At 36.3% G+C, this 25,236-nt stretch overlaps 2 protein-coding genes and 1 long non-coding RNA gene across 5 annotated transcripts; 2 read left to right on the top strand and 1 right to left on the bottom strand.

The window, feature by feature from the left end:
- Nucleotides 1-1,792: 1,792 nt before the first annotated feature.
- Nucleotides 1,793-25,236, top strand: LOC113312475 (disease resistance protein RGA2-like). Of its 2 annotated transcripts, none has more exons than XM_026561230.1 (3): nt 1,793-4,109; nt 22,385-24,040; nt 24,259-25,236. In XM_026561230.1, the coding sequence occupies exons 1-2, from the start codon at nt 2,055-2,057 to the stop codon at nt 23,993-23,995; spliced, it is 3,666 nt and encodes a 1,221-aa protein (XP_026417015.1). In that variant the 5' UTR covers nt 1,793-2,054; the 3' UTR covers nt 23,996-24,040; nt 24,259-25,236. The 2 variants fall into 2 exon arrangements, with proteins under 2 accessions (XP_026417015.1, XP_026417013.1); XM_026561228.1 differs by having other exon boundaries at nt 1,793-6,016; nt 23,989-24,040.
- LOC113312502 (L-arabinokinase-like) lies at nt 6,026-6,809 on the top strand. 2 transcript variants are annotated; one of them, XM_026561255.1, is made up of 3 exons: nt 6,032-6,092; nt 6,243-6,323; nt 6,405-6,809. In XM_026561255.1, exons 1-3 carry the CDS (start codon nt 6,069-6,071, stop codon nt 6,600-6,602), a joined length of 303 nt encoding a protein of 100 aa, XP_026417040.1. In that variant the 5' UTR covers nt 6,032-6,068; the 3' UTR covers nt 6,603-6,809. The 2 variants fall into 2 exon arrangements, with proteins under 2 accessions (XP_026417045.1, XP_026417040.1); XM_026561260.1 differs by having other exon boundaries at nt 6,026-6,319.
- On the bottom strand, nt 15,104-20,221 carry LOC113312515. Its single transcript, XR_003341682.1, has 2 exons — nt 20,099-20,221; nt 15,104-15,581 (listed from the first exon to the last, which is right to left on the bottom strand). It is a non-coding gene; the product is annotated as an uncharacterized LOC113312515 (long non-coding RNA).

The raw sequence follows: 25,236 nt of genomic DNA, 5'->3' as shown, positions 1-25,236 counted from the left end.
TCGGTTTGTCAAGATTTTTTGCGAACAAACCGAACATAGTGGAACAAGTTCGGTTAAACTGAAACTCAACATAGTAAGCAAAATAACACAGTTCGGTTACATTGGAAAAAAAATTCTTTTTGGAATATAAGTAGAGTTCGGTTACTAGATAGTTTTAGAAATTTTTGCGAACCAACCGAACAAGGTAGGTAAAGTTCGGTTATATCATAACTCAACATAGTAGGAAAAATAACACAGTTCGGTTACATTTTTTTTTGTATTATGGGTAGAGTTCGGTTACTAACTAATTTTAGAAGTTTTTTGCAAACCAACCGAACTCGGAGTTTGGTTATGAAAAATTAAATTCGTGATAACCGAAGTGTTCTTCGTGTTTTTGGTTTCAGAATGTTCGGTTACAAAACTAGTTTTTTTAAAACTATTCCTAATCGAACCTACCACTTTAACATCCATTTAAACCGTATTTTGATGATTTCTACTCAATTTTCCTATCCAAAAACGAATTAAAAAGATTGATGGGTTTTTAAATCGAACGAGGAACGTCAAGGTAAGAGAGAAGAAGAAGAGAATAAACTTCTTTTCAAAACTAAAAAATTTCGATTGTTCTTTTGATTTTGATTTTGGTTAATAAGTTCATTTAGATTAAATGTAAAGGGTAATAAATTCATTTAGATGTTATATAGTTATTAAGTTAGTTTCAATTTAAATTAAAGTAAAGGGTAAATGGGTATTTACCTAACTTTGAAACACCCCTTATTAATATAGGTAGATTGGCCTAATAAGACCATGGTCCCAAAAAAAATCATGGTCCCTAAAAAATTGTTCATTTAATATCCAACTTGCATGTCACTACTAGTGTAGTTACTTTTGGGCAGCCTGACCCAGCATCCACCTAATATCATCCTATGGCCATCTATGATTTTAGATCACAAGGTAATTATGGATTACAGTTACAGTAACACATGAAGGATGGAGTTTGCGTTTGTAGACTTTCAATCGTATAACCAACTTGAAGCTCACAAAAACAAACTTTAAGTCGTTGTGTAATTTTTGGATGACCAGAAAATTGTGCATAAAATTGGTTAAAAAGACCAAAATTAATTATTTTTGGATGAAAAGGGCGTATAGGTTTTGATACTGTTTAAATGGAAAAAAATATTAAAATAGCCAGGACGTAAACAGTTTCATTTTATCCATTTTCGAATATTTTTTTTTAAATTTACATCAGGATGCATCCAGTTTCATCCTCGCTATTTTAAATTTAAATCAGGATAAATCCAGTTTCATCCTTGCTATATTTTTTTTTGTCCATTTCACCCATAATAATTTTTACTCGTCTATTAGAATCATGTTTTAAAAGAATTTGGACAAATTCTAGATCAATGCTTATTCTCACTCATCAATGTTTCTTCTTCAGTAATTGCTATTCTCCAAACTGTAAACTTCTAGAAATGACGGTTTCTTATTCTGCTCTCAAACTGCTGCTGGTACGAATTTTCCACATTTTTGATTCATGAATTCCACACCTAAACATACATAGGTACTGTTTTTCCTTTGAATTTTCCACACTTTTAGTTGAACCGGTCATCATCACAATTAGGTGTTTCTAAATGAAAACGAATAAAGAAAGAACTCACCAACTACATTTACTACATTTCCTTGTGGTGGAGTGATTAAAGTTTTAAAGCAGTATTTTTTTATTTAATTTGTTGTGGTGCTCATAAGAAGGAATCTAGATGATAATTAAAGTTAAATTAGGTAAGGGAACGATTATATAATGACTAAATGACAAGACTTCAAGATTAGTGCTCTGAATCAACACTTACATCCTTTCCCTGCGCATTTTGGTCAATTGAATGGAACCGAGGTAACAAAGACGCATCTACTTTTAGAAAAGTTGGGGTGTCAAGTAGTAATTGCTGGGGTAGCCATTGAAGACTCATTTTATTCCACATTCATAGTTCTGCTCTCCACACTTTCAAGTTTCTCTCAAGAAACACTATCATCTTCATTCATTTCTTCTTCATTGTTTCTCCATCTGCTTGAAATTTCTCATAATGGCCGCGGAAGGAATTCTTGTTAACGGGGTCACTGAAATCATTAAGAAGGTACTACCTGTTATTGCTCAACAGATTTCTTGGTCATGGGGTGTCAAAGACGACTTGAGAAAGCTCAAGGAAACCTTAGAGTCAATTCAAGCTCTAATGTCTGATGCCGAGAGGAGGCAGGTGAATGATGAGGCTGTGAGACTTTGGTTGAGAAGGCTGAAAGATGTTGTTTATGATGCAGACGACGTTATGGATGAGTTCATTTACGAAACCATGCGTTCTAATAAGCACAAGGTACAAGCTCTTGTTTCATCCTCCAACCCACTTTTTTTTCGTTTCAAGATGGCCCGTAATATTCGAGCGATCAATCAGAAGTTGGATGAAATTCACAAAAACAGTAAAAGGTTTCGCTTCCAAAATACCGGAAGTGCACAAGAAAATCAGAATAAAGAGCTTATAAAAAAACGCAACCGGTTAACTACATCGGATGTAGATGATTCGTTACTTCTAGGCAGGGAAGGTGCAAAATCATACATAATTAACTTATTGATCGAGAAGCCGTCGCCATCTGTGCCGTCATCATCATGGGAGATTTCTACCCAACAGCACAACGTATCCACTTTATCTATTGTGGGTATGGGGGGTCTGGGTAAGACTACAGTAGCTCAAATGGTCTATAAAGATGACTCCATGGTGAGAAACTTTGAGCCAAGAGCGTGGGTTTGTGTCTCTGATCCTTTTGACATCTTTAAGATTTTAAGAGATATCATCGAGTCCATCACTGGACGAAAATGTGAGGATCCATCCAATGTCGACGTATTGGCAAAACAAGTCAAGGAAAATTTGCTTGGTAAGAAATATTTTCTAGTGCTCGACGACGTGTGGAATGAGGATGTCGGAGATTGGGATAAACTGAAAAGTTTTCTTGTTTGTGGCGGCTTGGGCAGCAAAATATTAGTCACTACACGAAGCCAGAATGTTGCGTCCGCTGCTGGGGGTACATATTACTCTTTGAACAAATTACCGGATGATGTTTGTTGGTCCATTATCAAGAAGAAAGTATTGTCCCAAGGTGGAGCAGTGCTGACAAAGAAAATGACAGATATTGGAACTGAGATAGCAAGGAAATGTGATGGCTTACCCCTTGTGGCGAATTCACTTGGAAGTTTATTGCGTTCAAGAAGAGATGAAAGCTATTGGCAGTCAATCGTAGACGACATCGCTGATCGTATGCGAGGTACAACTGAACATGAAAAAGTCATTTCAATATTAAAACTGAGCTATGATAATTTATCGCCTCCTCTGAAACAATGTTTTTCATACTGCTGTATTTTCCCGAAAGACTGGGAAATAGAAAGAGAAATGTTAATTCGATTATGGATGGCAGAAGGATTCCTTTTGTCATCAAGTGGAGGAGAAAGTATATCTCTTGAAGATATTGGTAATGAATATTTTGAGTATTTGGTGTGGAGTTCGTTCTTCCAGGATGTGCAGAAGCATCATCTGTCGGGAGACATTAAGACATGTAAGATGCATGATTTGGTGCATGATCTTGCAACGAGTGTTGTAGATCCTAATGAATTTAGAATTGCCAAGGTAAGAGATGACAAGGAAGATGTTTCAGAAGTTCGTCGATTACAACTGCTAATTGATGAAGGACAGAGTTTGGCATCTCCTACAGTATTATCAAATGCTGTGAAACTGCGTACAATTGTTGCTCTTGAACCAAAGAATATTTCGTATACCAATTCTTTCTTTCAATGTAGGCGTTTGCGCATACTATGTCCTCTCAGTGGCTGGGATAGGGGCTGGCGTGAATGCTCACTCTCTTCTAGGAGCATGTCTGCTTCATCGATTTCTAAGCTGAAGCATCTGAGGTACCTTGACCTCTCCAACTGCAAGTTATCTGCTAAGGTATCTTTAAAGCATTCTTACAATCTGCAAATACTCATACTTGGTGGATGCAAAAACGTTCCTAGCTGTCTTCTAAATAAGATTGGATCTTTGAAGAGTTTGAGGCATCTTGATATCTCGAGGTCGGATATTAAACATTTACCCGAAAACATTGGGTCTTTGAAGAGTTTGAGGCATCTTGATATCTTTTTTTCGGATATTAAATCTATACCAGAAAATATTGGGTCCTTGGAACATCTATGTTTCCTTGATCTTTCATATACAAAAATATCAAAGTTACCAGATTCAATCACTTATATCACTAGTTTAAGAACGTTGAAGTTTAATGATTGTAGGAACTTGGATGCCTTACCAAGTGAGCTAGGAGCACTGACACGATTGAGGTGTCTTGATTTGGAATATACTGGAATCAAAGAATTGCCTGAATCATGCATTAGCAACCTCTGCAATTTGGAGATTGTGAAATTAGGAGAGTACTGTAAGCTTCCAAAGGAAATTAAGAATTGGCCGAAATTAAGAATTTTTACTCATGAGAGATTTGATGATGTAATGCCTAGAGGTATAGAAAGGCTCACTTGCCTTGAAACATTGAATTACAATGCTAGAAATGAAAATGAGATCTGTGAAAGTCCCAGTAATAAGAGTTACGGTGGCATTGAAGAGTTAGCAGGCTTAAACTCCCTTCGGGTGTTAGAGATCAGAAAACTTGAAAATGTGAGAGGTGGAATAGAAGATGGAGAAACAGCAAAGTTAAAGGACAAGCAACATCTTCGAGAATTACATCTGGAATGGGGTTCCACAGGTGGTGATGATGACCAAGTACGGAGTAGTAGAAGTGTAAAAGATACTGCGGTGTTGGAGGGTCTCCAGCCTCACTCAAATTTGAAGCATTTGCATATATATAGATTCTCGGGTTTAAACCTTCCAAAGTGGATGATGGGTTGTTCATTATCTAACTTCCTTCCGAATTTGGTGCTTATAGATTTCACAGATTTCAATAATTGTGAGCAGCTTCCAGCTCTGGGCATGCTCCAATTTCTTAGGGATCTTCGGATCGCCAGAATGAAATCAATCAATCGTCTGGGCGAAGAATTCTATTATCAACAAGAAAACAGAGAAGAAGAAGAAGAAGAAAGCAGTAGTAGTGATACTGCAAAGAGATCCTCATTATTCCCTTCGCTAGTTGAATTGCATATTTGTGAATTGGAAAACTTAGAAGAATGGGTTGCTCCTCCTCTTTCTTCTTCTTCTTGTTTTCCTTCTCTTGAGACGATGGAAATCACAAACTGTAAACGATTGAAAACCATACCAATAATTTCGTTTTCTTCTCTGAAGACATTGAATTTAACGGGTACCAATGATAATGCAGTAAACTCATTATTCTATAGAGGGGGAGGAGAAGGATGTCTGCCCTCTCTCACATCCATTGAAATAAGGTATTCTCCAGATCTAATATATTTACCACCATTGGGCGCACTACTCCAACGCAGTACTTCGAATTTTTGGTCCCTTCAAATTGGGAATTGCTCAAATTTTCAAGGTTTTCGTGATGATGGTGATAATCGAAACAACAACGACAACACTTCTTTTCAGTCGCTGAGGATATCTGATTGCCCTGTCTTGGCGTCTCTACCAGATTTACGATTATGTACTTCTCTTTGGTCCCTTCAAATTGTGAATTGCTCAAATTTTCAAGGTTTTCGTGATGATGGTGATAATCGAAACAACAGCAACAATTCTATTCGTTCACTGTGGCTAGAAGATTGTCCTGTTTTAACATCTCTACCAGATTTGCAATTATGTACTTCTATTCGTTCACTGTGGCTAGAAAAGTGTCCTGTTTTAACATCTCTACCGGATTTACGATTATGTACTTCTCTCCGGGAATTAACAATCTGGAAATGCGACAAACTGAAGAATAAGGAGTCAATACCCTATGATCTTAAGAAGTACCTCACGTTTCTTGATGTACTCCAAGTTGATTTCATCCAAAGAGACGAGGGTGTTCCGGATGTCTCTTTTCCATTTGAGTTAACTAATTTGATGGAGAAGAAGAAGTAGAATTACCAACATGTCCCTTTTCTCTCCCTCTCTCTGTCTTTATATAAAATGCCATCTTGTTTGTATGCGTTAGTAAGTAGTCTTTGCCATATAAATTGTGTTTCTTTGGATCTTTCATTTCCAAATTCTAATTAACTGAGATTTAATTCGTCTTCCGTTTGAAGAATTGACGGTTGTATGCAAACAAGGCTACTTTGCTTATGAATTTTATTGGTCCACCAGGTTGGTTGGATCGATGGCGAGGAATCAACAAGCAATCAGGCATGCTTCTTAATTTTGCTCTTGAAATTCTGCAAGCAGTGGGTATTGTATTACCAAGTAAGGATTTTCAAGCACAAAAAATAGTCTCACAAAATTGCTAATTTGTATCTATTTGGTTCTCAGGTGCATCATAATGTTTATGGACTTGGATCTGATGGAAAGGATAGGCTAGTAAAATTGGTGCAGGAAATGCAACACTCTAAAGTGTTTAAATCTGAAAATGGAACTCTGTTTGGAGCAAAGATTACTGGTGGAGGCTCCGGTGGCTCTGTTTGCATACTAGGAAGGAATTCTGTCTACGAGGCAGCGAACAGATTCTAGAGGTAAAACCTCAGTTGAGGAAAATAAAATAAAGATTATAGAAACTGTTTATCGTGCTTAAGTTAAGACATGGGCTACAAACAAGTTATAAGTTGTAACCCTTCATTTGCTGTAATAGAACACAAAGAATAAGGCCAGGGTGTAGTAATTTTTTCTTTTTTTACCTACAAATAGTAAGAACAATTTTGACACAGCAAATAGTAGAAATCTCTCTTAACATTCAACAATTATTCTTGAGACCTAGATTCACTCTCTCTCTCTCCCTATTTCTTGACCAAGACTTTTCCTAGAATCCTCTCAGAAACAATGATCTCTCTCCTTTATATAGGATTTTACATAGTGGATGACAGCTAAGAGCAAGTCTTATGGTGGAATCCAACCTATTCCAAGTGTGGAAAAACCATGGAATGTCAAGTCTAATGGCTTCCAAGTTGGGGTTTTCCACAGAAAATCCAAGCAAGGTTCCACCGTTTCTTGAAAGGGTTCGTGGAATCCATCTGAACGCCAATAAGAATAGCGTTAAACGCTATTAAGAATAACGTTTTTTTTTTGTCCGTAGATTTAGGATGAGTTATTGAAATCTAACGGCTGAGAAAAAACGCTATTCTTAATAGCGTTTTCACTATTCCACTACTACATTTGTTCCATCCACGGTTCCAAATGCTGAGGTGGCGTGGAAGATGGAACTCTTCCACCATAAGACTTGCTCTAAGAAACTCATTATTTTCGGGATCACTATGCGACACATTCGCTCAAATACAATCGATCATCTTCGCATAGCATACTTCTTCGCATAATTCTTCACACTTTACTCGTGACTTTGCTGACATCATCTGATACGTCATCTCAACTTTGATGTGTGCAATGCTCTTCGCTTAGGTTGTATTCTTTACTTCGCGTAGTTATTAGCGTGTGCGATATTTAGCTCCTATAATTTTCTACCAACAGAAGCCTATATGTTTTGTTTCCCCTCTTTGAAAATGTGAGGCACTTTGCGTTTTTATGGCTTTCAAAATTTACCGTTCTTTGTAGACTGTGAAAAATGCAGAAGCTAGCAATGTACTATATACAAATTAACCAACCAAACAGGTATGGTAACTTTATCATTTTGGATTTTTGTTTTTGATATTTTTATAATGATTTCATAGAAGACCGTATCCGGTCTTATACTTTATCTTTTCTGGACACCATCATGACTGGTGTATGCATAACCTTTACTTTTTAACTTTAACAAAATTCCTTCTGGGTCATCTGTTGCTAATTGTATATGCATGTATATATCCAGAAACCATCCTGTTAACCATCTCTCTCCAGTACAATAATTCCTTGCACACTTTTCATGAATGGTCTGTGGGAAGTAGACTGTAGCAAATAATTTCATTTCATACTGTTGGTCGATTTGAAAGAACATTTATCTCAGTAAGAAATGCGTTACAGACATGCAAGTACTGGAGCTACTTTGGTCGACTTGGTGGATGCTCTAGGAATCAGGACATCCAATATAAACAGATCTAGTTTGCTGTGAACTGCACATATATACCGCTGTGATTAGCATGGCAAGTTACCATGACGAGATTTGATGAGCTGCACACAAGATTTGATGAGCTTCAGATTTTCCCTAGGCATTATAGTGACCTTTATCGGGCCACATGATATATGTCAAGATGTTCTTCTTTTACCCCAAAATCCATGCACTATTTAGCTAGGAGCAGCTTAATTAAGAAGAAGGATATATCTTGGAACATCACCATTGGAACTTCCATACATGGAATAGTCTGACCAAATTCCTAATTCGTATTTATTTGATTTCAGGCTTTTAAAGCACTACTAACAGCTGTATCGTCTAATGACCAATTTTCTGCTCTTGGAGAACTCATGTACCAGGTATCTATGCAGTTTCGAGCTCCACGGAGTTAAATTTCTAAATCGTGTTTCTAAAGTAAGAAGAGTCGTCTCTAGTAGTTTTGACTTGTAGGTTCTTCTCCAGGTGCTGGAGAGTTTGGGTATCTGAAAACGTCGTCGTTTTCCACCAACAACTGCCTAGTTCTTTTCCCCCTCCTTTAACAATCCGAGGCATTTTTGAGTATTCTTTTCATTCAGATTTTACTATTCTTTGTAGTTAATGAAGATTCTAATTCTTGTTATAGAGACTGGAATTATCTGAGTTGTAATTTGTAACCCTTCATTTTGTGAAATGCTTATATCTGTAATATAATGAAAAATCACTCAAACAAAATAAAGGCCAAAAAAGAATTCCGATAAATAAATAATAAAAAATTTGGACACAGCAAATAGTGGAAATCTTTCACTTTAAGTTCAACAGTTATTCATTTTGGTCAATTAAGTGGAACAGAGTCACAGACATACCAAAGATGTTGCAACTGTGAATATAATGTTGGCTAGAAAATATTTTCAGACAGGTTTTGTCGTCTTATGTTCTAATGTGACACAATTCACTCCCATATAGTGTTTACTTGACTATGTAAGGTCACCCAGAATTCTTAGTTTACATGCATTTTGTTAATTTCAATTCATACATTGTTTAGGAAGAATCACACGTTGGCACTATAAATGCCTGTTATACTTTTCTAACTCCAGGTATCCTGCCCCTGATTACCTAACTTTGTACGATCAACATGACTAATTAGTTTAATTCCTTTTACATGCATTTTTGACATTTCAATTTATACTCTATTAGGAAAAACACACATTTGTACTATAATGGCGATTATGTTTTTCTGACTCTAATATCATTAGCTCTGCAACGGGTGGTAGATTTAATTACTTGAATATCAATATGCTAGTTTCCTCTGTACCTTTATTTCTCTTTCTTAGTTCTCCAATTTGTAATTTCATCACACCTAAGTGCCACATATTACTTGCTGGTTTAGCAGTTCTTTCACATAAACAACTTCTGGTGTCAACCATGTTCGTTTGATACCTGAAATTGGTTCCCATCTTACTGAATCTAGGTTCCCAGCTTTTGTTGTTGTTGTTGTCTATGAATGGATTCTACATGATTTCGTTCTGTAAGAACAACTTGTGTTAAGCACCCTGGAGATCTATCATTTCTAACTTTTAATTTATCTGACACGATGCAGATGAAAGGCTCAATGAAATCGTTGGAAGTGCATACTATGTTGCACCTGAGGTTCTACATAGATCTTATATTGGTGTGATATCATATATACTTTTGGAAGTCCTCCGTTGCCCAGATTCTGGGATTTTTCGGGCCTTTAGGGCGGACTCAAGTTTCGATGAACCTCCTTGGCCTTCTTTATCTTCTGAAGCCAAGCATTTTTTCAAGCGTCTATTGAATAAAGACCAACGTAAACGAGTGATGGCTGTTGAGGCATTAAGTTAATATTCTCATCTTGTTAAAAAAGACTGCTGAATTTCTTTCTTTGTGATCCTAATTATATTTATCTTGGTAGGTCATCCTTGGATTAGTAACTATAATGATATTCGGGCTCATGAAAGCCTATATGCGCTCATCATCTCTACATAAAGCTGCTTTAAGAGTGAGTACTTTAACATTCTCAAAATTTGCTTTGTTGTTGATCATGTCTCATAATTTGTTTTGTCCACGCCCCTTGCTTTTCAGGCATTCTCCAACCTTGTGGTTTACTTTTATGGAAGCCATGCTTGGTACAACAACCCACCTCCAGAAAATCTAATAACATTTCATTAAAGAAAAACAACCCATGCATAGTTCTCCATTGAAAAACATAAGCTTTAAATCATTTTGATTTTAAGACATTGGGTAAAAAAAAAAGAGCACAACGGTATGAACATAAGATTTTCAGATTTCCAAGTTAGGAAGACGATTCCTCGCGTCGAGTTTCTATAACCGAACCCATATATCCGATTCATAGTTGTCCATATTTTTGAGAAAAAAATACACAAAATTGGTTAAAAAGACCAAAATCAACAATTCCTGGGTGAAATGGACAGTTAGATTTCGATACTGTGTACATGGATAAAAATGTAAAAATAGGCAGGATGTAACCAGTTTCATCGTGCCCATTTTCAAATATTTTTTCTTATTTTTAATTTACACAAGATGTATCCAGTTTCATCCTTGCTATTTTTTAAATTTAAGCTAGGATGAACTTACTATTTTCTTTTTAACCATTTCACCCAAACTATTTTTTACTCGTCCATTTGAACCGTGGTTTAAAAATATTTGGACAAAGGACCCATTTTCCGAAAAAAATAAAAATTACAAACCATGAATGAGCAAACAACGAATATGTAAGGTTTGTATGGGTAAAAACTTTGCTGCATTTCCCCATTAGGGATGAATGAACCTTATTATTTCTGAAAATTAACAAATTTATCATTTAACTTGAATTAGAAACTAAGTTATGGAAGTGCGGAGAATCTTCGTTTCATGAAGATGGCGTAGTTTACATTACATTGAGAGAGTGAGATAGCATTTTTTAAGAGATAGATAAAGAAAGAAAGAGGCAGGAGAAGATGAAATTAAAAGCAAAACCATGTTTGTGTAGCTTTTGTTCTTATGTGGTTTTGGAAATAACACGACGAAATTGCTTTCCACACTGCCCTTGAATCCTTCGTGAGTTATAGAGACGCAGCCATTTGGTATCCATGCTATAGGCATTAGTGGATGCGGAAGGAATATGCGATTTAGCACTCATTTCCCATACATTACTGAAAAAAAGGTAATCATGTCTCCAAGATATACTTTCATGATTTTTCATTTTTTGCATGGTCATAATATTGTTTTTTCTTAAAGGATAGTAAAAAGTGAGAAGGGAGCGAAAACCCATAATCGACTCCCAACTAGGTCTATTCGGGCAAAAAGTAATAATCAAACCAAAAATCGAAGTCGATTCGCCAACTAGGTCCATTTGAATACCGAGTTAACTACTATTACCTGCTAAGATATATTCATCACAAATGAGTGAATATCAATAACCTTGATGCACTAATAAAGATATCAGCTATAAAGCCTATGATACCAGCGCCGCCCCCGTGCCATAATGGCACGGGCATCCCACTAGTTTCTGATAGGGAAAATTGGAAATATGTCCCATTTTCACTAATTTGTTTGGGGATCTATCCCATAACGAAAAAAATTAAGGAATGTATCCTAGAGAGAGAAAAAAATTGTTAAGTGGCTAACATCCCACATGTGTGGGCTTACACATGCGACAGATTCACTTTTTTACCCTCAACCTTTAGATGAGCGACACATCACCCAACATATAAATGAGCGCCACATCACCTATTATGTCGATGAGCGCCACACATTATGAAATCCGACGGTTAATTATTTACCTTAATACTTGAAATGACATTTTTACCCTCATTTAATAGAAAAAATACGGAACAAACCGTCTTCATCATCCTTCTTCCACTGCTACTGCTACTTGTATGAGTAGAAAAAAATAATGATTTTTATTTATTGAAAATTAAAGGAAAAAATCAAGATAATAAATACTTTTCTTCATGATAAAACATGATAAACATAATAAAATTATCAATGCAAATGAAAGAAATTATTAAATCAAGTTTTTCTTTATCTTTATATAATAATTAGTAGTATGTCTTGAGATGTTAACATAGAAAGAACAAACAGACTAATTAGGCTAGTTCTAGTACTACTGTCTAACATTTAACCAAAGATAATTAAACATTGGTCTAGCAACACCTATCTCCACATTTGCTTCTCACAAAGAGCTCACACACCAAAATGAACATTGATCAATCTTACACATCAAACTGGATTTTACGCTTCCTCTCCCTCGTTGAACCTGCATCATAGTTGAAATTGTTAATGGTCTGCTTCACAGGGCCCTTCTTGATGTTTCTGATGGACACATTCAAACTAGCTGATGTAGCAGCAGTTTTTGGGTCTTTTTGTTTCCCTTTTGGCTTAGTAGCTGTAGTTGATGTAGTTTTTCTAACAGTTTCAGAAGATGAAGCAGTCCTTGAAGTTGTCTTTTTGCTAGAATCACTTGCTCTGCTCCTTCTGATCTTGGTTCCTGTGGGCATGTTTTTTGGTTTTGATGTAGTGGTTGTAAATGAACTTCCACTCACCTCACATTCAACTATAGCTTTCTTTCCGTTGGGGTTGGATCCAACCTCACCACCTTTACATGTTCTTCTATTGTGATTCAGACCACCAAACTTATGACAGTGCCTTGGGGTTCATCTATCGCTATCATTTGCCAAGACATTCAATACATACAATGGTTTATCAGCTTTAATACCAGCAATCTGATTTAGAACCGTCAACCTAAAATTCCTTTGTATCACTTTCCCGAAACAATAGTTAACAGAATTTAGTTAAACAGCAAAAACAGTAAGTTCACATATGAGTCCAATTGTACATATGAACCCACCACTGAGTGTCGGCACAACGTTGTTCACTTAGCAATCAATCATAGAATATTAGGTTGGCATAGAGCCACAAAATATACACAATTTTCATGCACAATTAATCCTACATTATTTATTGTTTTTAGGACCACCCACTTACATTTTTACTACTACACTGGAAAACAAGGTACGACAGAAAATGCATACTAGTTCTAACCACTAAAAGAGTAAAAGTATGACTGCATCAAGATTGGACTCTATACAGAATACAGTCAAGAAATAAACATGGTTTATTTGAGAATAGCAGTTGATGTACCTACTAGCAAAATAAATGAAACAAGTTCCTTGTTGGATTTTTTTTAGAATAGCAGAAGTATCACAGTTGATGTACCTAATAAAACTAACAGCCATAGCACAGGATAACAAAAAAAGTAAATATAAGAGACGGATCCTTGATGAGTATGTTGGGGGTTCCATCATCACACATTATATATAACACTAATTATACAAACCCTAAATCGATTTTATACAATATATTCATGTTTAAAAAAAAATAGCCCCAATTTAACAAACCCTCAAATCGATTTTATACAAACTCTGAATTCAAAGTTGCAATTAAAGAAAAATTAACCTACTTAGATGTGATATACAACGGAAATTGCAACTGGGTTTGAAGAACTTAGACGTTTGAAACAAAATCCCTAATTTCAGAAATTCTAAAATCAATTTTACATAAACCCTATATTCAAAAGTTGCAATTAAAGGAAAAATGAACTATTAGATGTGAGATACAACAAAAATCACAGCTGCGTTTGAAGAACTTACATGATTTGAGAAGATTTCGCAACTTTGAAATCAACGAATCTGATATTGGACTTGTTCTTCCTTCAATAACACATAATCCTCTCTAACAACACATCAACGAACTAGATCTATCACTATTTCACACCATCTACCTTTTTGTTTCTCTTGGTTCTCGATTTCTCTTCTGTACAAAGAAGAAAACCAAAGTTACTACTCGTGATCGACTGTCGGATCCCAAACACGTGTTATGCAAAGTGACGTGTCGTTCATCTAAAGGTTGAGGGTAAAAAAGTGAATCTGTCGCATGTGTGGGATGTTAGCCACTTAACAGTTTTTTTTCTCTCTCTAGAATAAATTTCTTAATTTTTTCCGTTATGGGATAGATCCCCAAACGAATTAGTGAAAGTGGAACATATTCCCAATTTTCCCTTTGTGATAAATGGAAAAGATTTAGTGAACAATTTTTCTAATAAATTAAGACTTAATTTGTCTTCCTTTCAAGACTTCACGGTTGTATGCTAAACAACGGCAACTCTATTTTTTTATATGGGTTATTTTCATCCGAAAAAATCCAAACAAGGATACTTTGCTTATGAATTTTATTGGTCCACCAGGTTGGTTGGAGTTACTTCTTCGACTTTGTAGCTTCATTTGTGAGGGGATATGAAAAATTGGTTCGACGGCGAGGAATCAATAAGCAACCAGGCATGCTTCTTAATTTTGCTCTTAAAATTCAGCAAAGAGACGACCTCGGGGGATGTGTCTAGTAGGGATGCCTTGATAAATTTGATGGAGAAGAGGTAGATTTGCTTGCAACAAAATCATCTTTTCCTATGCACTATCAACAGGCATCTTCTTTCTCTATGTCTTTACATAAATTTCCATCTTGAGTTCAAATGTTTTATTTCCAAATTGATATATTGAGACTAAATTTGTCTTCTCTTTGATTTCTGACTTTCTGTTAATAAATCATCGTTATGATATGAAACGTTGGTCCCACAGGTTGGTTGGAGTGACTACTAATTCTTATTTTGTTGCCTCATTGGAGAAGGAAGGATATGAAATGTGACGAGCAATCAAAAACCCACCAGGCATGCTCCTTAATTTCTTTTTTCTAATTCTGCAAGCACAGGAAATAATCTGACCGAATTGCCAATTCATATTTATTTGATTCTCGTATTTTTTACATAATAATGATGTTGATGTATTTGGCGAATCAAATACCGTGGTCTAACAAGTCACTTTATAGTCTGGATCAAGTTGAATTTCCTACTAGTTTTGTCTGGAAGACGAAAGTCCCCCTAAAATAAATTTTCTAATGTACTAACTTGGATGATCTTTGTATTACGTGTATCATCATATTGTAACGAAGTTTGGTCTTCCCTTACTCAAAATGAAGGTTGGGCATGGGTTTTCCCTAATAGATAGCTTGGTCGTGGTCCCCACTTGGCTTATCACCTGCAGGAAAAGTTGTGTGAAGCTTCATTCCATAAGCTGTAGTATACGGGTGTTGTGGAAAGTACGAAATAAGAGAAATTTGGAGGGAAAACGGATTCAGACCTTTGTTCTGCTGCAAGAACTTTGGTGCTGAGTTGGGTGCTTGCGGCAGCTCTCGTCCCATAAAGTTAATAAGTTCTACTCTCTCTGCCTTGTCTGGCCTCTCTAGCAGCCTAGTTTACTCCATAAAGCACCAATTGTTTCAAATAAAGCCCTAAATCCATATAGAATGTTTCCTCGTAAAAAAAATCCATATTATGACTTGATCTCCGGTCTTCTAATAATGATACGAGTCGTCCTTGTTATAGATGCCTGCCTATATTACAGAGTCTGCAATAGTCAGTAGAGGAGTGAGTGTACTAGGAAATAACTCAAACTCCTTAAAATGTATATCTCCTAAATATAGACTCCTATATTATTTCCTAATAGAGTGAGATGTGAAAGATTGAATAACATATCTATTTGAAAATTATGGTGTGAGTTTTGATTCCGGAATTAAACAAAACAACAAATCATTTGAAAATTTGACTCGATATCTCTAGTCTAGATCAAACATGTGATTTACAATATTTTCTTTCAAATTTAAAATCTCAATACGTATGAATGCAGTTGTAAAATTTGTGTTATTCCGATCTAACACTAGGCGGCTCATTAAACAAGATAGAAATAAGATGGTCCTTAAATCAACAACGTATTAATTAAAAAAGTAGTACTACTACAACTCCATAATTGTGAGGATTTTTTTTTGTTAATTTAATTTGTTTTCTGGATGGCGCCGTGCAGATGATATTGACGCTTTTAGCTTCCGCTACGGTTACTGCTGTTGCTGTGTTGGTCATTGCAACTAAAGGAAATTCCCACGATGAATGGTTGAAAACATGTAACGTTTTTGATAAATTTTGCCGTCACATGTGGGCTTCATTTGGGTTGTCAATATTCGCGTGCTCTCTATTCGTATGGATTATTGTTTACTCAGCTGGCGCCATTCGAGCTCCTTGATAAATGTTAATCATGCTCTCGACTATTTTAAAAGTCATTGTAAATTGGGGATGTAATTTAATAGTCGTCGTTGTGAGTTGTATTCTCCGTCGATCATTGTTTTCGGGTATTATGGTATTTCAGCTTGAATAGAGTGTAACGACTTCCAAAGTTTAGAAAAACATTCATATGTTTTTCCCTTTCTTTGTATTTCAAATTCCATTTTTTTCTCACACACTCTTTAATATGAACCCAAGAAAGGTTAAATTGATAGAAAATATTTACACGCTGTTAAAAGCAAAACAGCAAGACCACTGAGCTCAAAGAACTGCAATTACAAAAGTTTTTCCATTCGATTATTTGTCAGCTAAAGGTTATACTTTCTTAGTGGTTTGTGGTATTCTGGTTGGTTATTAATTTATTATAAACAATTTTTTGGGTCTGTTATTTAAAACAAAACGTTGTTTCTTTTAATATAAACGATTTTTTGGGACATGGTTTTTTTGGGGACCATGGTCCAAATAGGCCACCTACCCTACAATTTTAAGGGATGTCCTAAAATCATGAGATTACTAATTTGGTCCTTATCCTAATTAAAATTAACCCTAATTTAATAACTGCCTCTAATTTAATCTAAAACAAAACCTAAACTAAACCTAATTCAAAACCTAAACTAAACCTATCCGCACCCAAAAAAGAAAAAAAAAAAGAAAACAGTTTTGAGGAGAAAACTATTCTCCCTCTTGTCCTTCTCTTCTTCCCCATTTCAACGACATCTTTATCGATTAATCGTCGATTCATAAAATTTTCATCGTCGATTAATCAATCGACTATAAGAATGGTTCTTCGAAAGAAAACCAAAAGACTCCCAGGAACAGGTCCCCTAGTAGGACATCTAGCAAATCAGCCAAGTGATTTGAGATTCATAAAGAAGTGGAAGAGCCAAGTGAATGCATAATCCAGTATAATAGACGCAGTAAGAAGCCTGATTCTTCCATGGGACCGATTCGCAGGTATTTCCCGAGAAACCCATTTCTTTTAATTTGATTTTCATCGATTCAATTGATTAGAAATCATCAAAATATGGTTCAAATTGAAGTTACAGTGTTTAGTTCGGTTAGAGCGTCTTTTATTGTTGCCCTAGTTTCTTAACCGAACTCCATGAAACGAAGAACACGAAGAACAGTTCGGTTTTGTAGGATTGAAAACTAGGTTACCGAACTCGTGAGTTCGGTTGTTTCGCAAAAAAATTGTTGAACTGCCATGTAACCGAACTATAGACATATTACCAAAAATACGAAAAAAATCCATGTAACCGAACTGTTTGATTTTTCCCAAAATTTCTAGTACCCACACTACCGAACTCTAGCTCCTTTGTTCGGTTGTTTCGCATAAATGTTTAAAACTGCCATGTAACCGAACTGTACCCTTATTACAAAAAAAAATTTGGCCATGTAACCGAACTGTTCTTTTTTCCCCTATATGTTTAGTACCCATATAACCGAACTTGTTCCAATATGTTCGGTGTGTTCGCAAAAAACTTTGACAAACCGAACTCTTGGCTATTTACATATATATGTGGAGTTCGGTTTTCTCGAAAAAATAATTGAGTAATTGAACTCTACCCTGGAACACGATTTTTTTTTTCTTGAGTTGGTTTTTTTTTCGTGAATTATTCCTTATTTCTTTTGTTTTTTTGTTTAGTGGCAAAGGTAAAAAAATCTAACCAACGATTACCGGAAGATTTGAGAACTCCCACGCCTAGAGGCCCAAAACACTTAGGTGCCGATAAGCGTGGAACCAAAAATGCTAAGTATGGAGGTGGGTCATTACCGGGTGTTGTCATCCAAGATGGTGTCAATAGAGATAATGTTGACAACGTAATCCAACAAGTTAATGAAGAGATCGTGGAAGAAATGAGCAGTCAAGAACATAATCAAGGTGGAGAAGATGAACTAGCTCAAGGAGGAGGAAATGAGGGTGGCGATGATGAGGGTGAAAAAGATGAGGAAGGAGGAGACAAGGATGAAGATAAGGATGATGATGAATCAGAGGAGGGCTCGGATGAAGAGGAAGAAGAAAAGGAACAAGCAGACATAGTGGTAAAGAGACCTAGAAAGACGCCTAAAAAGCCTTGTGCTAGATATTCGTACATTCATCATAAGGATTTGTGTTTGCCGCCAAAGAATCCAACATATGGTACTCCAAAAGATGGCGGGGAGGTATTGATGGGCTACAAAAACTCATGGGCTTCCAAGATCTTTGCAACAAAGGTATGGTTCAATCTTAACCATCAAAATTTAGATTTCTCAGTCATTTTATTATATTTTGACATATATTGTTCTTTTTTATATATGTTAGTATATAAGATATGATGTTGTTTTTTTAGGAGCATACATGTTCACCCAAATACTCTTCCTCCGGTTGTGGTTGATAAAATCCATCATTTTCATCTTGAGTTTCATTTTGGGGAAGAATACAATCACCATCTAAGAAATAAGCCAAATCCGAATCATTTTGAAGATTAACAAATATTCTAGGAGAGGATGGAGATGAAGAATCAGATGAATTTTCATCACTTGAATACTCAAAGGGGGTGAATTGGATTTTTTTTTTATTTTCCATGTTTTTCTCCTTCATCTTTTCTAACTCTACTCTCACAATAATTCTACTCAACTAATAATAAACCCATCTTTTAATTTAATCTCACTAATTTTTTTTAACTAAATCATTTCACTAATCATAACCTAAATTAATTAAGAGGTTAGATTAGGTATTAAATAAATAATTAAATATGAGGTGACCTAGAATTATTTCTAATATCTTTACCCAAAATAAAACCATGGTCCTCCAAAAAATCGTTCTTTAATATCCAGCTTGCATGTCACTACTAGTGTAGTTACTTTTGGGCAGCCTGACCCAACATCCACCTAATAGCATCCTATGGCCATCTATGATTTTAGATCACAAGGTAATTCTGGATTACAGTTACAGTAACACATGAAGGATGGAGTTTGCGTCTGTAGACTTTCAATCATATAACCAACTTGAAGCTCACAAAAACAAACTTTAAGTCGTTGTGTAATTTTTGGATGACCAAAAAATTGTGCACAAAATTGGTTAAAAAGAACAAAATTAATTATTTTTGGGTGAAAAAGGCGTCTAGGTTTTGATACTGTTTAAATGGACAAAAATATTAAAATAGCCAGGACGTAAACAGTTTCATTCTATCCATTTTCGAATATCTTTTTTTTATTTTTAATTTACATCAGGATGCATCCAGTTTCATCCTCGCTATTTTAAATTTAAATCAGGATAAATCCAGTTTCATCCTTGCTATATTTTTTTTGTCCATTTCACCCATAATAATTTTTACTCGTCTATTAGAATCATGTTTTAAAAGAATTTGGACAAATTCTAGATCAATGCTTATTCTCACTCATCAATGTTTCTTCTTCAGTAATTGCTATTCTCCAAACTGTAAACTTCTAGAAATGACGGTTTCTTATTCTGCTCTCAAACTGCTGCTGGTACGAATTTTCCACATTTTTGATTCATGAATTCCACACCTAAACATACATAGGTACTGTTTTTCCTTTGAATTTTCCACACTTTTAGTTGAACCGGTCATCATCACAATTAGGTGTTTCTAAATGAAAACGAATAAAGAAAGAACTCACCAACTACATTTACTACATTTCCTTGTGGTGGAGTGATTAAAGTTTTAAAGCAGTATTTTTTTATTTAATTTGTTGTGGTGCTCATAAGAAGGAATCTAGATGATAATTAAAGTTAAATTATGTAAGGGAACGATTATATAATGACTAAATGACAAGACTTCAAGATTAGTGCTCTGAATCAACACTTACATCCTTTCCCTGCGCATTTTGGTCAATTGAATGGAACCGAGGTAACAAAGACGCATCTACTTTTAGAAAAGTTGGGGTGTCAAGTAGTAATTGGTGGGGTAGCCATTGAAGACTCATTTTATTCCACATTCATAGTTCTGCTCTCCACACTTTCAAATTTCTCTCAAGAAACACTATCATCTTCATTCATTTCTTCTTCATTGTTTTTCCATCTGCTTGAAATTTCTCATAATGGCCGCGGAACAAATTCTTGTTAACGGGGTCACTGAAATCATTAAGAAGGTACTACCTGTTATTGCTCAACAGATTTCTTCGTCATGGGGTGTCAAAGACGACTTGAGAAAGCTCAAGGAAACCTTAGAGTCAATTCAAGCTCTAATGTCTGATGCCGAGAGGAGGCAGGTGAATGATGAGGCTGTGAGACTTTGGTTGAGAAGGCTGAAAGATGTTGTTTATGATGCAGACGACGTTATGGATGAGTTCATTTACGAAACCATGCGTTCTAATAAGCACAAGGTACAAGCTCTTGTTTCATCCTCCAACCCACTTTTTTTTCGTTTCAAGATGGCCCGTAATATTCGAGCCATCAATCAGAAGTTGGATGAAATTCACAAAAACAGTAAAAGGTTTCGCTTCCAAAATACCGGAAGTGCACAAGAAAATCAGAATAGGGAGCTTGTAAAAAAACGCAACCGGTTAACTACATCGGATGTAGATGATTCGTTACTTCTAGGCAGGGAAGGTGCAAAATCATACATAATTAACTTATTGATCGAGAAGCCGTCGCCATCTGTGCCGTCATCATCATCGGAGATTTCTACCCAACAGCACAACGTTTCCACTTTATCTATTGTGGGCATGGGGGGTCTGGGTAAGACTACAGTGGCTCAAATGGTCTATAAAGATGACTCCATGGTGAGAAACTTTGAGCCAAGAGCTTGGGTTTGTGTCTCTGATCCTTTTGACATCTTTAAGATTTTAAGAGATATCATCGAGTCCATCACTGGACGAAAATGTGAGGATCCATCCAATGTCGACGTATTGGCAAAACAAGTCAAGGAAAATTTGCTTGGTAAGAAATATTTTCTAGTGCTCGACGACGTGTGGAATGAGGATGTCGGAGATTGGGATAAACTGAAAAGTTTTCTTGTTTGTGGCGGCTTGGGCAGCAAAATATTAGTCACTACACGAAGCCAGAATGTTGCATCTGCTGCTGGGGGTACAGATTACTCTTTGAACAAATTACCCGATGATGTTTGTTGGTCCATTATCAAGAAGAAAGTATTGTCCCAAGGTGGAGCAGTGCTGACAGAGAAAATGACAGATATTGGAACTGAGATAGCAAGGAAATGTGATGGCTTACCCCTTGTGGCGAATTCACTTGGAAGTTTATTGCGTTCAAGAAGAGATGAAAGCTATTGGCAGTCAATCGTAGACGACATCGCTGATCGTATGCGAGGTACACCTGAACATGAAAAAGTCATTTCAATATTAAAACTGAGCTATGATAATTTATCGCCTCCTCTGAAACAATGTTTTTCATACTGCTGTATTTTCCCGAAAGACTGGGAAATAGAAAGAGAAATGTTAATTCGATTATGGATGGCAGAAGGATTCCTTTTGTCATCAAGTGGAGGAGAAAGTATATCTCTTGAAGATATTGGTAATGAATATTTTGAGTATTTGGTGTGGAGTTCGTTCTTCCAGGATGTGCAGAAGGATCAAGAGTCGGGAGACATTTGGAAATGTAAGATGCACGATTTGGTGCATGATCTTGCAACGAGTGTTGTAGATCCTAATGAATTTAGAATTGCAAACGTAAGAGATGACAAGGAAGAAGCCTCACAAGTTCGTCGTTTTCAACTGCTATTTGATGAAGGGAAAAATTTGGCATCTCCTACAGTATTATCAAATGCTGTGAAACTGCGTACAATTGTTGCTGTTAACCCAAAGAATATTTCGCATACCAATTCTTTCTTTCAATGTAGGCGTTTACGCATACTATGTCCTCTCGATGTCTGGGATTGGGGCTGGAGTGCATGCACACTCTCTTCTAGGAGCATGTCTGCTTCATCGATTTCTAAGCTGAAGCATCTGAGGTACCTTGACCTCTCTTACATGGATTTATCTCCTGAGGTATCTTTAAATCATTCTTACAATCTGCAAATACTCATATTGAGAAGATGCAGAAACGTTCCTAGCTGTCTTCTAAATAAGATTGGATCTTTGAAGAGTTTGAGGCATCTTGATATCTCGAGGTCGGATATTAAACATTTACCCGAAAACATTGGGTCCTTGGAACATCTGAGTTTCCTTGATCTTTCAGGTACAAAAATATCAAAGTTACCGGATTCAATTATTTGTATCAGCAATCTAAGAACGTTGAAGTTCAGTGGTTGTGAGAATTTAGATGGCTTACCTAGAGAGCTGGGAGCACTGACACGATTGAGGTGTCTTGATTTGAGTTATACTTCCATCCAAGAATTGCCTGAATCATGCATTAGCAACCTCTGCAATTTGGAGATGGTGAAACTAGGAAGGAAGTGTGAACTTCCAAAGGAAATTAAGAATTGGCCGAAATTGAGAATTTTTGCTCACTCTAGAAAAGATGATGTAATGCCTAGAGGTATAGAAAGGCTTACCTGCCTTGAAACATTAGAGTCTTACATGGTTAGACAAGAAACAGAGGTATGTGGAAGTCCCAGTAATAAGAGTTACGGTGGCATTGAAGAGTTAGCAGGCTTAAACTCCCTTCGGGTGGTAGAGATCAGAAAACTTGAAAATGTGAGAGGTGGAATAGAAGATGAAGAAACAGCAAAGTTAAAGGACAAGCAACATCTTCTAAAATTACATCTGGAATGGGGTTCCACTGTTGGTGATGATGACCAAGTACGGAGTAGTACAAGTGTAAAAGATACTGCCGTGTTGGAGGGTCTCCAGCCTCACTCAAATTTGAAGAAATTGAGCATCATAGGGTTCTCAGGTTTAAAGCTTCCAAAGTGGATGATGGGTTGTTCATTATCTATCTTCCTTACGAATTTGGTGGTTATAGAATTCAGAGATATCAATAATTGTGAGCAGCTTCCAGCTCTGGGCATGCTCCAATTTCTTAGGGATCTTTGGATCCAGAGAATGAAATCAATCAAGTGTCTGGGTGAAGAATTCTATTATCAACAAGAAAACAGAGAAGAAGAAGAAGAAAGCAGTAGTAGTGATACTGCAAAGAGATCCTCATTATTCCCTTCCTTAGTTGAATTGAAAATTCGTGAATTGGAAAACTTAGAAGAATGGGTTGCTCCTCCTCTTTCTTCTTCTTCTTGTTTTCCTTCTCTTGAGACGATGGAAATCACAAACTGTAAACGATTGAAAATCATACCAATAATTTCGTTTTCTTCTCTGAAGACATTGATATTATGGGGTACCAATGATAATATGGTAAACTCATTACTGAATAGAACAGGAGGAGAAGGATGTCTGCCCTCTCTCACATCCATTGAAATAAGTTATTCTCCAGATCTAATATATTTACCACCATTGGGCGCACTACTCCAACGCGGTACTCCGAATTTTTGGTCCCTTGAAATAAGGTATTGCTCAAATTTTCAAGGTTTTCGTGATGATGGTGATAATCGAAACAACAACGACAAGAGTTCTATTCGTTCACTGTGTCTAGAAGATTGTCCTGCTTTAACATCTCTACCGGATTTACGATTATGTACTTCTCTCCGGAAATTAACAATCTGGAACTGCGACAAACTGAAGAATAAGGAGTCAATACCCTATGATCTTAAGAAGTCCCTCACGTTTCTTGATGTACTCAAAGTTGATTTCATCCAAAGAGACGAGGGTGTCTCTTTTCCGGATGATTTAACTAATTTGATGGAGAAGAAGAAGTAGATTTGGTCGATAGGAAGTCATCTCTTCTTCTAGAATTACCAACAGGTCCCTTTTCTCTCCCTCTCTCTGTCTTTATATAAAATGCCATCTTGTTTATATGCGTTAGTAAGTAGTCTTTGGCTACTAACCCCAGTTCCTGCAGACATTTATGTACTTGGGTAATTTTCCGCCACCCATGAAAAATTGTGTTTTTCAACGTGCGAATTCGATAAATAGGATAAGTTTGAATACTTATCGGGTTTGTCTGTTTTTCCATGTGCCAGGTTTCAGGAAATTGTACCACTGAATGCAGGGAATGTATTAGGTGCAGAGGACGATGCTCCCGCCTTAAAGTGGCTTTCACTTATACGCCAAGCTCTGAATAATACTGATAAGAATACTGAATTAGCCCAAAACCCTCCAAGGCGCAAAGAACATAAGAATTTCAAAACCAGAATTAGCTTCTCTGATCTGATATCATTAGAGGATGAACTGGATAAAGAGGATTTAGAAAGACATTCAACTTCGAGTCCAAACTCAGACATTGAGGATGAACCCTCTAATTTTTCAATGAGGCGTAAATCTCCAAAGAATACTAGTAGTCGTTACAGCTTAGCTGCAAGTAAGCAAATGGTTGGCATCTTCTTGTGTGTGTGGTTACTAGTCATGTTGTTGTATGGTCAAATAGAAGAGTGATGGAAGTAAAAGAGGATTGTGCTGACTGCAACTGCAAGTTGCTAGTATCGGGTCGGCATTCTGCTTCAGTGAATTTCTGAGACTTACATCTAACCAAGTAGTGGTAAGAAATCTCAAACACTCAGAATCTTAATTTGTGGAATGTGCTCTTAATTTGTGGAATGTGCTCTTAATGTGCTCTTAGTTATAGTGCTTGCGGACTTGGATCTGATGGAACAGATAGGCTAGTAAAATTGGTGCAGGAAATGCAACACTCTAAGGTGTCTAAATCTGAAAATGGAACTCTGTTTGGAGCAAAGATTACTGGTGGAGGCTCCGGTGGCTCTGTTTGCATACTAGGAAGGAATTCTGTCTACGAAGCAGCGAACAGATTTTAGAGGTAAAACCTCAGTTGAGGAAAAATAAAATAAAGATTAGGATAAGTTTATCGTGCTTAAGTTAAGACATGGGCTACAAATAAGTTATAAGTTGTAACCCTTCATTTGTTGTAATAGAACACAAAGAATAAGGCCAGGGTGTAGTAAATTTTTATTTTTTACCAACAAATATTAAAAATAATTTTAACA

Source organism: Papaver somniferum, chromosome 1, assembly GCF_003573695.1.
Source record: "Papaver somniferum cultivar HN1 chromosome 1, ASM357369v1, whole genome shotgun sequence".
Taxonomy (NCBI): Eukaryota; Viridiplantae; Streptophyta; class Magnoliopsida; order Ranunculales; family Papaveraceae; genus Papaver; species Papaver somniferum.
Note: the sequence above shows the minus strand (reverse complement) of the source record. Positions and strands in the feature narration are given on the sequence as shown.

Coding starts and splice junctions, on each gene's coding strand:
- LOC113312475 (XM_026561228.1), top strand. CDS start 2,055: ATGGCCGCGGAAGGAATTCTTGTTAACGGGGTCACTGAAATCATTAAG.
- LOC113312502 (XM_026561255.1), top strand. CDS start 6,069: ATGCCATCTTGTTTGTATGCGTTA. Junction 6,093..6,242: donor CATCTTGTTTGTATGCGTTA/GTAAGTAGTCTT, acceptor TTGGTCCACCAG/GTTGGTTGGATCGATGGCGA. Junction 6,324..6,404: donor TGAAATTCTGCAAGCAGTGG/GTATTGTATTAC, acceptor TTTGGTTCTCAG/GTGCATCATAATGTTTATGG.